Source organism: Corythoichthys intestinalis, chromosome 13 (assembly GCF_030265065.1).
Source record: "Corythoichthys intestinalis isolate RoL2023-P3 chromosome 13, ASM3026506v1, whole genome shotgun sequence".
Taxonomy (NCBI): domain Eukaryota; kingdom Metazoa; phylum Chordata; class Actinopteri; order Syngnathiformes; family Syngnathidae; genus Corythoichthys; species Corythoichthys intestinalis.
Genome location: NC_080407.1, coordinates 42,935,310 through 42,950,132, shown reverse-complemented (window position 1 = coordinate 42,950,132; position 14,823 = coordinate 42,935,310). Strand labels below are relative to the sequence as shown.

The 14,823-nt window shown below is 34.6% G+C and overlaps 1 protein-coding gene across 1 annotated transcript in view; it reads right to left on the bottom strand.

The window, feature by feature from the left end:
* Positions 1-13,929: 13,929 nt before the first annotated feature.
* si:ch73-335l21.1 (insulin receptor substrate 1-B) overlaps positions 13,930-14,823 on the bottom strand; it is a 55,178-nt gene continuing 54,284 nt past the window's right edge. The window contains exon 5 of the mRNA XM_057854331.1: positions 13,930-14,746. Coding sequence (XP_057710314.1) covers positions 14,739-14,746 — 8 coding nt within the window. The 3' untranslated portion in view covers positions 13,930-14,738. The remainder of the gene's footprint in view (positions 14,747-14,823) is intronic.

Sequence of the window (14,823 nt, the reverse complement as noted above, 5' to 3'; positions counted from 1 at the left end):
TCTATGAATGCTAGCAAGATGTACCAGGGGCAGGGGTTCCATGCTAAGCTAAAATACGCCAAGCTAGCAGCCCCTAAAGGGGCCTTTCACACCACCTGACCCCGTCACCCTTCTCACAAATACCAGTGTTTGTCCCGAGTTGCTAGCTTGTTCAAAGTGTGAGGGGATCTGCCACTCAAACACATTGTACATTGGATTAACACTACGTCTAGCCCCCTTGTGTAGTTAGGGTGGGAGATGTGTGTGTGGGTGGGGATTCAACTTTCCCATGGAGCTAAGCAGTATTAACTCATTTACTGCCAGCTTCTCCCAATCAAAATGTCTATCGCAGGGAGTTAAGGCTGCAGCTATCGATTACTCTAATACTCGATCAAATCGATGAACTAGTTTGTTTGAATAATCGAGTAATCGGATAAGGAACATAAAAAATTGAAATACCTGAGCTGAGCCTTAAACAGTCTAAAAAAATAAAATGAGGATCGAAGTGCTACAAAAGAACAGTTGGCTAACTTACATAGCAAAAGTCCAACAGCTTAAAAGCTATAAAATGCTTTTTTTTTTTTTTTTTTTTTTTTTTTTTTGAAGAGTGCTCTTAACAAATGGTTCAAATACATATTCCCACAAAAAGTGGCTAAAAATACCTATAAACTAAATTACAAATGCATTAAAAAAATTAGCTCAAGCAATAACTTCACTTATGTTGGTCTTAACAAGGAGCAGCTGGATTCAGTCACGTGAAATGAGTTATGTCATATTCACTGTCATCACTAGAGGACAGTGTATCCATCCAAATCAAAATAAATAAATGCAAACTTTTAAAAGGGTTACTGAACTAGAGCTCTCTTGGTTGTGATTTCGGGCTGCAGCTATCGATTATTTTAGTGGTCGATTAATCTATGAACTAGTAAGGTCGAATAATCGAGTCATCTGATTAGGAACATAAAAAAATTAAAATTAGGGCTGTCAAAATTATCGCGTTAATGGGCGGTAATTAATTTTTTAAATCACGTTAAAATATTTGACGCAATTAACGCACGTGCCACGCTCAAACAGATTAAAATGACAGTACAATGTAATGTTCGCTTGTTACTTGTTTTTTTGTGTTTGGCGCCCTCTGCTGGCGCTTGGGTCCAACTGATTTCATGGGTTAGTGCCATGAGTGAGCATGGTGTAATTATTGACATCAACAATGGCGAGCTACTAGTTTATTTTTTGATTGAAAATTTTACAAATTTTAATAAAACGAAAACATTAATAGGGGGTTTTAATATAAAATTTCTCTTACTTGTACTAACATTTATCTTTTAAGAACTACAAGTCTTTCTATCCATGGATCGATTTAAAAGAATTTATCTTGTTGATTGTTATAATAAACAAATACAGTACTTATGTACCGTATGTTGAATGTATATATCCGTCTTGTGTCTTATCTTTCCATTCCAACAATAATTTACAGAAAAATATGGCCTATTTTATAGATGGTTTGAATTGCGATTAATTACGATTAATTTTTAAGCTGTGATTAACTCGATTAAAAAATTTAATCGTTTGACAGCCCTAAAATAAATAAATGAGGGTCTAAGTACAACAAAAGAACAATTGGCTAACCTGCATAGCAAAAGTCCGCTAGCTTGTATGATATAAAACGCTAACTTTGTTTTTTTTTTTTTACAGCACTCATAACAAATAATTCAAACACATATTCCCACAAAAAAACAGCTAAATATACCTATAAACTAAATTACGAATGCATTAAAAAAGCATTAGCTCAAGCAAAAACTTAGCTTACATTGGTCTTAACAAGGAGCAACTGGATTCAGTCGTGAAATGGGTGATGTGATAATCTCTATCGTCACTAGAGGGCAGTGTATGTACCCAAACAAAACAAACTAAATGCAAACACTTTCAAAACAAACCATTTCAACCCCACTTTAATTAAACGAATACTCAAAACAGCAAAATTTAATTCGAATCTTTTTTTCTAATCGAATTACTCGAGTTAATCGATTAATCGTTGCAGCACTTATTGATTTGGGTACATACACTGCCCTGGAGTGACGACAGTGACTATGGCATCACACATTTCATATGGCTGAATCCAGCTGCTCCCTGTTAAGACCAATATAAGCGAAGTTTTGCTTGAGCTAATTTTTTTTTAATGCATTCGTAATTTAGTTTATAGGTATATTGTGCTATTTTTTGTGGGAATATGTGTTTGAACGATTTGTTAAGAGCGCTGTAAAAAAAAAAAAAAGTTAGCTTTTGATATCATATAAGCTAGCGAACCTTTGCTATGCAAGTTAGCCAATTATTCTTTTGTTGTACTTAGACCCTCATTTATTTTTTTACATCGTTTGAAGCTAAGCTGAGGTATTTTAATTTTTTATGTTCCTAATCCGATGACTCGATTATTCGAACTACTTCATAGATTAATCGACCACTAAAATAATCGATAGCTGCAGCCCGAAATCACAACCACGTTAGCTCTAGTTTAGTAACCTTTTAAAAGTTTGCATTTATTTATTTTGATTTGGGTGATTACACTATCCTCTCGTGGCAACAGTGAATATGACATAATGATTACACTGCCCTCGAGCTGCAACAGTGAATATGACATAACTCATTTCACATGGCTAAATCCAGCTGCTCCTTGTTAAGACCAACATAAGCTAAGTTTTTTTTTTAGCTAATTTTCTAATGTATTCCTAATTTAGTTTATAGGTATTCTTAGCCGTTTTTTTGTGTGGGAATATGTATTTGAACCATTTGTTAAGAGCACTGTTAAAAAAAAAAAAAGTTAGCATTTTATAGCATTTAAGCTATTGGACTTTTGCTATGTAAGCTAGCCAATTGTTCTTTTGTTGCACTTAGATCCTCTTTTTTTTTTTTTATATACCGTTTAAGGCTCAGCTCAGGTATTTCAATTTTTGTAATGTTCCTTATCCGATTACTTGATTATTCGAACAAACTAGTTAATCGATTAATCATGTATTAAAATATTCGATAGCTCCAGCCTTACATGAGTGTATTAACTTTTATTTATTTATTTATTTTTTTAATAATTCCCAAAGTCTGATTTGAGTTTTTTGTGTAATCATCGAATGTTTTGATGCATTTTTATGCATTATATAAGACCTATGTCTGAATTTTGGTGGCTTGGAACGGATTAGCACATTCAAATGGAAAACGTGTCCCTACTTACAGAATTTTCAAGTTAAGAAACTACTTCCAGAATCAATAATTTCATAAGTAGAGGTACCACTGTACTTGAAATTCCCTGATTAGCTCTGGGAACAAAAAGCTATTTCCTCACGCGTACATCCAGTCAGCTTCCCTTCCTCCTCAGCGGGCAGGAAGTCATAAAGACAAAGACTTCCTGGAACGTCGCCACCGTGAAGCTGGATAAAAGCAGTGCTTTTGGCTCGTTTGTGGGCAGAGAATCTGGTTTCAGTTGATGGTGTGATTCACGTTGAGAATCAGTGTTCTCATTACCATTCATTGAGCTACCTGTTGTGCTCAAGTTACTTGATCGCCTGGAAGCTAATTGAAGACTACAACCCCTAGCAAAAAGTATGGAATCACCAGTCTCGGACGAGCACTTACTCAGACATTTTATTCTGTAGAACAAACTCGGATAAATAGCTTGAAAAAATAATGAATTAGTTCAAAAGTGCAACTCTTTAGCATTCAGAAGCACTAAAAGAAATGAATAAAAACATTGTGGTGGTCACGATATGTTGAGCAAGAGCAGGGAAATATTTATAGAATCACTCCATTCTGAGGAAAAAATATGGAATCATGAGAAACAAACAAAGAAATAACAATCAAAACCAGAGCTGAAACGAATACTCGAGCAACTCGAGTTTAAAAACTGATCCGAGTGACTTTATTCACCTCGAGTAATCGTTTATTTTGACAGCTCTAAGCATCACGTTTTGCTCGGACTACTTTTAATGCGGGACAACGCGCTGATGCGTACGTGCGTAGAGGAAGAAGCAAAAAAAAACAACTTACTGCCGCCGACAGCCGCTACAAACGACGCCGACGTTGCTAAATACTAGCCCGCACGATGCTACGTTGGTAGCAGGTAGCGTCTGATGAGTCTCATAGAGATCACATGTATGTTGAACTAGATACGAAATGACAGACTCGGCCGCGTCTGGGCAGCGTTAGTAAACAGCCGCCATCTTAAAGCAGTAGAGCGCTAAGCGCTAATAAATAAGATTAACGTTACTATCACGAGCTCACTTAACGTTAGCCCTGCGGAGGGCTAAGTTTCTATTAATTATGACCACTGTCGATGCGTGGCTAATGTGCCTTACATACAGGCTTTAACATAACATAGCGTTGTGGAGTGATGAGGGTGTAAAATAAAAACTCAATAATGCTAACTTTCAATTTTAGCTGGATAAAACACCAAGTAGCACTGGTCCCTAATGTGCTCCAGTACAGCCTGTATCATACATTTATTTTGAACACTGCAAAAACTCAAAATCCTATCAGGACTTAAGTTTTAAGTTAGTCTAAACTTTAACTCGAACTTAAAAATGGCTTGACACAAATAGAAATTCAATTGAAACACATGGGGAAAAAAATCCTAACTTTTAAGTGATGTGTGTTATCAAGCGTAACTGCATTTTTAGGTATATATATATATATATATATATATATATATATATATTATTATTAGGGCTGTCATAATTATCGCGTTAACGGGCAGTAATTAATTTTTTAAAATTTATCACGTTAAAATATTTGACGCAATTAACGCACATGCCCCTCAGATTAAAATGTCAGCAGTGTAATGTCCGCTTGTTACTTGTTTTTTGTTGTTTGGCGCCCTCTGCTGGCGCTTGGGTCCAAATGATTTTATGGGTTTGGGGAGTGAGCATGGTGTAATGACATCAACAAAGGCGAGCTACTAGTTTATTTTTTGATTGTAAATTTTACAAATTTTAATAAAACGAAAACATTAAGAGGAGTTTTAATATAAAATTTCTATAACTTGCACTAACATTTATCTTTTAAGAACTACAAGTTTTTCTATCCATGGATTGCTTTAAGCGAATGTTAATAATGTTAATGCCATCTTGTTGATTTATTGTTATAATAAACAAATACAGTATCCGTCTTGTCTTCTTTTCATTCCAACAATAATTTACAAAAAAATATGGCATATTTTATCGATGGTTTGAATTGCGATTAATTACGATTAATTAATTTTTAAGCTGTAATTAACTCGATTAAAAATTTTAATCATTTGACAGCCCTAATATATATATATATATATATATATATATATATATATATATATATATATTAATAAGATCTAAAGGTTTTTTGAGTGAAAGCAGTGAATTAGTCTTTTTTTTTTTTAATTCTAGTTACATCTGAGATGCAATTGTTGGCTGTTTTCAACAATATACATCGAAAATAAAGACATTGATTGACTGAAAATGGTTCAAGATTAGATGAAATGTCTTGTTTTCTCATGTATATGTACATAATTGCTCTTCACCTAAAAATATAGTTGTTTTATCCGATTACTCGATTAATTGATATAATTTTCAGTCGACTACTCGATTACTAAAAAAAACATTGTGGTGGTCAAGAAATGTTGAGCAAGTGCAGGGAAATATAAATGGAATTGCTCCTTTCTGAGGGAAAAAAAAATTGAATCATGAGAAACAAACAAAGAAATAACAATCAAAACACATCTCTAGCATTTAATTGCACCACCTCTGGCTTTTATGACAGCTTGCAGTCTCTGAGGCATGGAATTGATGAGTATTCTTCATCAATTTGGTGCCAACTCTCTTTGATTGCAGTTGGCAGATCATCCTTGCAGGTCGGAGCCTTGCTGTGGACTATTTTTTTTCCATTTCCACCACAGGTTATCAATAGGGTTGAGATGTGGGCTTTTTGCAGGCCATGACATTGACTGGATGAGTCTTTCTCCAATGAATGCTTTAACAGTTTTAGCTCTGTGGTAGAGCCGGCGGTATACTGATAATTTACCGTTACCGAAATTCTTCACATTGACCAACGTAATTTTGACCATGTCTGTCAATTTGGTAATTTAATAAAACAAGAAAATATAGTCTTTTCATCCCACTTTTACTATGTGTTGTTCGGCTATGTTCATTCCCCTTTAAGAAAGCTGTCAGAGTGCTTACGTATGAAAGTCACGTGGTTATCAGGAACTCAAACAGAAGCCTGGTAGGCCTAGCGTCAATCGCTACAAGCCAATGTGACGGAGTCGGGCTTAAGGGAGCTTCGCCAAACATCACCCGACATTAAGTAGACTCTTGGCGGGTGACCTCCCTGGTTTTCACAATTTCAGGAGAGGGTGCTTTCTACTGGTAGCCAGGCCACAGGCTAACACTAGCGGCTAACGGCTTCAAATGAACGTGATGGAGTCAGATAGCGGCTTTAACCTTGTCGAAACAGCTGAAATGAGTGGATTGGGCACGGACTGTATCTAGCAATCAGTATGTCGCGTTATTTGATATCTCTGTGTGAGTGTGATTTCTCTGATAGCTTTTACGATGGTAAAGCATTCAGCATAAAGTATAATCCTACAGTGAAGCCTATAATTTGACCGTTTAATGGCCACAGCTATTTTTCTGTACGTGCTTGCTTTAGTCTGTGTCATTACTGCCATCATAAAATCTTAAATGTTTCATTGGCATAAGAGCAATAAAGCTTTAATGTGGTTGTGTTTGTGTGGATGGTGCATGTGTGCGCGCATGTATTAAAAAATGTTCTGGGGGGAAAAAAACTGAAACCTTGAAGTAAACACTTGTGTTGAGTAATTATGTCACGTCAGCCATTAACAATAAGTTGGATGTTTAAAGTGTACTGTTCAAGCTGTAAGTCATTTGTTACATTGACATGTTTGCAGTAGTAGTATTGATTCTTGTAATGTTATAAATGTTCATTCTTGAATTCTTATTGTTAACAAGAAATGTTTATAGTATGGCTGTCAAACGATTAAAATTTTTAATCGAGTTAATTACAGCTTAAAAATTAATCGTAATTAATCGCAATTCAAACCATCTATAAAATATGCCATATTTTTCTGTAAATTATTGTTGGAATGGAAAGATAAGACACAAGACGGATATATAAATTCAACATACGGTACATAAGTACTGGATTTGTTTATTATAACAATAAATCAACAAGCTGGCATTAACATTATTAACATTCTCTTAAAGCGATCCATGGATAGAAAGAATTATAGTTCTTAAAAGATAAATGTTAGTACAAGTTATAGAAACCCCTCTTAATTTTTTCGTTTTATTAAAATTTGTAAAATTTTCAATCAAAAAATAAACTAGTAACTCACCATTGTTGATGTCAATAATTACACCATGCTCACTCATTGTGCTTAAACCCATAAAATCATTTGGACCCAAGCGCCAGCAGAGGGCGCCAAACACCAAAAAACAAGTAACAAGCGGACATTACACTGCTGTCATTTTAATCTGTTTGAGTGGGCCATGTGCGTTAATTGCGTCAAATATTTTAACTAGGGCTGTCAAAATTATCGCGTTAACGGGAGTTAATTAATTTTTTTAACTAATCACGTTAAAATATTTGACGCAATTAACGCATGCACTAAATGACCCGCTCGCACATTGCCTCAAACAGATTACAATGAGGCCGTTTATGGACATTAAGAGTGAAGAGAATGCCACCAGCCGCTTGGGGGCAGCGCCGTTCCATACTCATGTTATTTCTTTTAAACGTGGGAGAATTAGTAGTTGTGAGACGTTTATGCTGTATTCACAATGCAATGCAAATTGCTATTTGTGCTCCACACATATTTCGGTAAGTTTTCTTTCTTTTAGTGGCAGTTATGTGTCTCTTGTTGTATTTTGGGTAAAATATGTACAGATATATGTTATACAGTAAAGGCGAGTGGACACAGGCGTTCTTTGGACCGCGCCGTTTATTGGCATAAGCTTCTCCTTCACAACAAACATAAGTATCGTTTAGTGAAAGCACAACAAAAATAATATTCCTATATCTCCCCAAAAAAATAATGTCCACAAAAAGAAAAGCACTTCAGTCTATAGTAATGAGGCCCTATTCTGACACACAGTTAAACAACAATGCAAAATGAACTGGCATTCCATATCAAAATAGCTATGCAAAATACACGTAAAACTTAAACTGTGGTCACTCTATTTTTATTATTATTTTTATTCTTATTATATTAACTCTACTTTTGATTGAAAATTATACAAATTTTATGAAAACAAAAACATGAAGAGGGGTTTTAATATAAAATTACTAGTCACTATAACAATTATCTTTTAAGAACTACAAGTCTTTCTATCCGTGGATCACTTTAACAGAAAGACTGTTAATAATGCCATTTGTGGATTTATTGTTACAATAAACAAATACAGTACTTATGTACAGTATGTTGTATGTATATAGCCGTCGTGTGTCTTATCATTCCATTCCAACAATAATTTACAGAAAAATATGGCATATTTTAGGGATGGTTTGAATTGCGATTAATTACGATTAATTAATTTTAAGCTGTAATTAACTTGATTAAAAATTTTAATCGTTTGACAGCCCTAATTTTAACGTGATTAAAAGAATTAACTAGCGCCCGTTAACGCGATAATTTAGACACCCCAAGTTTATAGACATAATGTTTAGACTGAATGTACAATTGTGAAATTGGAAGCTGGTAAATAAATCAACGAGAAACGGTTAATTTGTATTTCATGCATTGATTCAGATTTTCATTTCATATAACAGTCCGCTTGGGCGAATTTATCGTCATTGATCGTTATCGAGGTAAATCTGCTAAATTTACCATGATACGTACTTAAGACCATATCGCCCAGCCCTACTCTGTGGCATGATGCATTGTCATCTTGGAAAATGACATATATTCAATTGAAGGGATAAGAAAGCTGTCTGAAATTTCAATGTAAACTTGTGAATTTATTGAAGATTTAACCACAGCCATCTCCCCAGTGCCTTTGCCTGACATGCAGCCCCATAATCATCAAGGACTGAGGGAATTTTGATGTCTTCTTCAGGCAGTCATCGTTGTAAATCTCACTGGAACGGCACCAAACAAAAGTTTCAGTATCATCACCTTGTCAAGAATCAAGAATCCGCATTGGACAAGGTGTCAAGAATCAAGAATCCGCATTGGACAATGTGATGATGCTGGAACTTTTGTCATGTCAATGTCATGGCCTGCAAATAGCTCGGATCTCAACCCTATTGATAACCTTTGGTGGAAATAGAAAAAAAATAACCCTGGCAACTGCAATCCAAGAGAGTTGGCATCAAATTGATAAAGAATACTCATCAAGTCCATGCCTCAGAGACTGCAAGCTGTCATAAAAGCCAGAGGTGGTGCTACTAAATACTAGAGATGTGTTTTGAATGTTATTTCTTTGTTTGTTTCTCATGATTCCATTTTTTCCCCTCAGAATGGAGTGATTCCATATATATTTCCCTGTACTTGCTCTATAAAATTAACATTTACTCACCACCACAATATTTTTTATCCATTTCTTTTAGTGTTTCTGAATGCAAAAGAGTTGCACTTTTGAACTAATTATTTTTTTCAAGCTTTTTATCTGAGTTTGTTCTACATGATAAGAGGTGATTCCTTACTTTTTGCTAGGGGTCATAAATCGACTTTGGAGCAATTCCCGAAACAGAAAATGCCAAGAGTCAATCTGTTGTTTGACTGTAATTCTTTTAGTTTTTTTGTTTGTCAAGCAACAAATTAGCGGCAACACGCTAACACTCTTCCAGTTGGGTACCATTCCACATAGAAGAGACAATTGTGCAGACATTTTCACAACTCGACACAAATGAAGCGTACCTTGAGTGACCAAGTGGCGCCCGGAAACAGATCCTGGCGCGTTAGTTTTGGGTCATGGCTTTTCCCGGTGGCTAGCAACTTAGCGCTAATCACAATCTGAGCAGTTGAGGCAATTCGCAGCCGTGACGGTGACTGGCTATCTTAAGAGTGTCACATTAACTCCGCGGCAAGATAGGAGCCAGTTCTTCGCAGCTTGAGAAAAGATAACAGGGGCCTTGAAAAGTTGTCCAGTTTTGGCACTGAAGTCTCCTGAAAGTCCAGTTTGGCGCCAAAAAAGCTAGTTACAGTATATACATCCACAAGTAGAAAGAATGAAACAAAACAGGCACTTAAGTGCTGATGCTGCAGATTTGAACATACGAGGTTTGAAAACAAGCTCAAACAGGTGACGTGCGTTTGCATTTCATCAAGTAACGATTTTCATCGTCCTGAGAGGAGATCAAGTCGGAATACACGCATACACACACACAAAGAAAAAAAACACTCTCGCGTTAAAAAATCCGAAAAATCTCACAAAGAAAATTCCCACATACCGTATTTTCTGGACTATAAGTTGCATTATTTTTCATTACCCGAGCTTTATTAAGTAAAGTCAGGAGAAAACGGCAAACGCTCATGTTTAAGCTGGATTTAAGCTTGGATTTTTGAAGAACTACGTAAGCTGTACTGCAAACAGGATTGTCTCAGGAGTGATTTGTTTGAGGTTCAAGGTAATTATTATATTTTTCGTACCATGCATGCTTTTTGAAATGTTGTGAAAAATAATCATTGGGAGAATGGGAACCGCTACGGCATTGGCGTCATTCTTCGACTTATATACATAAAATAAACACTAACTGCACAGTTTCTTTGCTTTTAACCAAGAATCCAGACTGTTTTACATCCATATCTATGACGAATTTGGGGATTTAAGCATTTATTCACAAGAATTTTCGCCAGAAAAACTCTGTTTATGTCAGGCGGCCACTAGCCTCATTCGCTAACAGAGTAGCATTGTACTTAGACATATTGACGTAAAATGAACGCTAAATGCACGTTTTTTTTTGTTGCTTTTAAACAAGAATCTAGACTGTTTTACGTCCATATCTATGAAGAACCCGGGGATTTAAGCATTTATTCACAAGAATTTTCACCAGAAAAGCTCTGTTTATGTCAGGTGGCCGCCAGCCTTATTCGCTAAGAGAGTAGCATTGTACAGTACTTCGACATATTTATGTAAAATAAACGCTAAATGCAGGGTTTCTTTGCCTTTAACCAAGAATCGAGACTGTTTTACGTCCATATTTATAAGGAATTTGGGGATTTAAGCATTTATTCATAAGAATTTTCACCAGAAAAGCTCTGTTTACGTCAGTCGGCCGCTAGCCAGATTCGCTAACACAGTAGCATTGTACTAAAAAATATTTACGTAAAATAAACGCTAAATGCACGGGTTTTTGGCTTTTAAACAAGAATCGTGACTGTTTTACGTCCATATCTGTGAAGAATTCGGGGACTTAAGCATTTCTTCACAAGAATTGTCACCAGAAAAGCTCTGTTTACATCAGGCGGCCGCTAGCCTCATTCGCAAACAGTATATAGTCTAAAATGATAATAAAGGGATATGCTATTCTATAGTAACTTGTGATTGTATATAGAATTTATTAATAATCTATTTACATGTTATTTATAATTGATTCCGCATGTTTTCCTTTCTGACGTCGCTGCTTTGGTTTTGAAAATATTTGCATAGACCTCATAACCTATTGACATGACACAGGAAACGGGGCCGATTCGTAGGGAGCCTATTTTCAAAAACTTCAAATATTTACAAAACCAAAGCTGCTACCGACCTAAAACCAAAACAGGCACCTACATTAGCCATATATGAGTCTTCATGAGTAGCGGCATAAAAAAAATTCAAAGTCGTTCCCTCACAAAATCCCGATTAATTTTTATATGAGTATGACACAACTTAAAATGGCTATAAAAGTCTCAGATTTTACACTAGATGCACAAAAATCACCAAATGCAGAGATAATCACCTATATTTTCAGGATCAATAGCAATATTTAACATATATAAATTTTTGACCAAAATAGCAACTTTTTTTTAAGTTTACCGTTAAGTTTTCAACAGCTAATAAATCACTCAATTTAACATCAGAAACTTCATACTTTGGGAAAACATGTAGAATCAATCATAAATAATATGTACAGTAAATAGATTTTTAATAAATTCTATATACAATCACAACTTGTTATAGAATACAATAGGATAGAATAGAATAGAATAGCCCTTCATTATCATGATACACTATATACTGTTAGCAAATGAGGCTAGCGGCCGCCTGGCGTAAACTGAGGTTTTCTGGCGAAAATTCTCGTGAATAAATGCTTAAATCCCCGAATCTACATAGATATGGACGTAAAACAGTCTTGATTCTTGGTTAAAAGCAAAGAAACCGTGCAGTTAGTGTTTATTTTATGTATATTGACGAAGTACAATGCTACTATGTTAGCGAATGAGGCTAGCGGTCGCCTGGCGTAAATGGAACTTTTCTGGCGAAAATTCTTGTGAATAAATGGTTAAATCCCTGAATTCTTTACAGATGTGGATGTAAAACTGTCTCGATTCTCGGTTAAAAGTAAACTTTGAGGCTAGTCAGCTACGAAAATTAGCCGCCTCCATGTGTAAACAAAGAAGAACATTCCTGCGAATAAATGACTCAATCATGCATGCATGGTGCGAAAAATATACTGACCTGGAATCCTCGAGCAAATAATTCCTGAGACAATCCTTCCTGTTTGTATGCGGTACAGCTTTCGTAGTTAAATCCAATCGTATGTAAATCCTAGCTTAAATCCGACATGAGCGTGTGCCATCTTTGGCTATTACTAAATGAAGCTCGGCCCCCTCTGACAAGGCGTCGCGCAAAGAATGACGAAGTGACACGTCAATAGTCATAGTGTCTATGATATTTGAATTTTTGAAAATAGGCCCCCGACAAATCGGCCCCGTTTCCCGTGTCATGCCAATAGGTTATGAAGTCTGCGTTTTCAAAATAGTTTAGCTAAAGCTAGTTTTTTTGCGGATGTCTCTCAGGCTCAAATGGATTTGCCATCTACTAGCTGTGGTAGCTCCTATGGGGCGCCGTTTGTAAAGCAGCACATGCTGAAAGTTACGACATTTTCTCACATTTAACGCAGTTTTTAAAATGTGTGAAAATTTTAGAGTCACTTTTTTTTTTTTTTGCACATTTAATCTAAATCTTGAATCTAAATCTTGAATCTAAATCTAAATCTTTAATGTAAACTTTAAATCTAAATCCTATTTTTGAAATGTAGATGTAAATATATGTCATATTTAAAATGTAGATCTTAAATTTATATCTTAAATGTAAATCTTAAATCTAAATCTTGAAACGGGTGAAACTAAATATTTAGCTAATATGCAAACACAGTCTGAGCTGCTCCAACTTTTATTTCTTTTTTACTTCCGGTCACCAGTCATATGAATTTACATATTACATAAATATTTAGTTCCACCCGTTTCAAGATTTAGGATTTACATTTAACATTTACAATTTAGATTTGAGATTTATATTTAAAATTTACATTTAGGATGTATAGTTAAGATGTAGATTCAAGACATATATTTAAAATGTAGATTTAAGATTTAGATTTAACATTTAGATTTAAGACTTATATTTAAGGCATATTTAAGATTTATATTTAAGATTTACATCTAACATTTAGATTAAGAATTTAGATTTAACATTTAGATTTAGGATTTAGATTTAACATTTAGATTAAGAATTTAGATTTAACATTTAGATTTAGGATTTAGATTTAACATTTTAGATTTAACATTTAGATTAAGCATTTATATTTAACATTTAGATTTAGGATTTAGATTTAACATTTAGATTTAAGATTTATATTTAAGACTTTAAGATTTAGATTTAACATTTAGATTAAGAATTTAGATTTAACATTTTAGATTTAACATTTAGATTTAAAATATATATTTAAGATTTAGATTTAACATTTAGTTTAAGAATTTAGATTCAACATTTAGATTTAGGATTAAGATTTAACATTTAGATTTAAGATTTATATTTAAGATTTAGATTTAGGATTTGATTTAACATTTTAGATTTAACATTTAGATTAAGGATTTATATTTAACATTTACATTTAAGATATATATGTAAGATTTACATTTAAGATTTAAATTAGTTCTGGTTTTAAATATTTAAGCCTAATACTTGTTATTTAAAAATAAATATTTAAATTGCTAAATAATGTCGTAAATGTCCAAAAAAAGTGACTCTAAAATTTTCACAGCACATTTTAAACACTGATGCGGCGCTAAATGTGAGAAAATGTTGTCATAATTTTCAGCATAAGCTCCATCTATCGCTTTCAATGAGTACATATTTTATTTTAGTACGTTAATGCGACTTATACACCGGAAAATACAGTATGCACGAGCATGAAAGTTATGTGTGAGAGGTAAATGTTTTTTTTTGCTACTTGTTTTCGGAAATACTTGCGGCGTATGGCTCCATTTCTTGGCAAAAAACCTTTGAGGAGAAGAATAACAGTGGCGCAACATTAGCTAAATGTGTCAACATCAACCCGATGGCTAAAAAATAAAAGCTCATATATAACGTTTGATTTGTCTTGTTTTGGAAACGTGTCCAAAGTCTGAAATAGGCACTTCTCTGATTGGCTCGCACTAACGGAATGAAAGCTAGTTTCTTTGCGGACGTCTCTCAGGATAGCGAGAAAATTCAAGACAGTTTTTCTCCAAGGGCGCATCCAAAGAGTAGACATTTGAGCGCTACCAGATTGTTCCTCCAAGGACGACGTCGCTGGCATCAGCACTCTGAAAGCAGACACAGAAAAGTCTTTGGTTAGAATATTGAGCCTGAAATATGGGTTTTTGGGCTGGTGCGACTTATA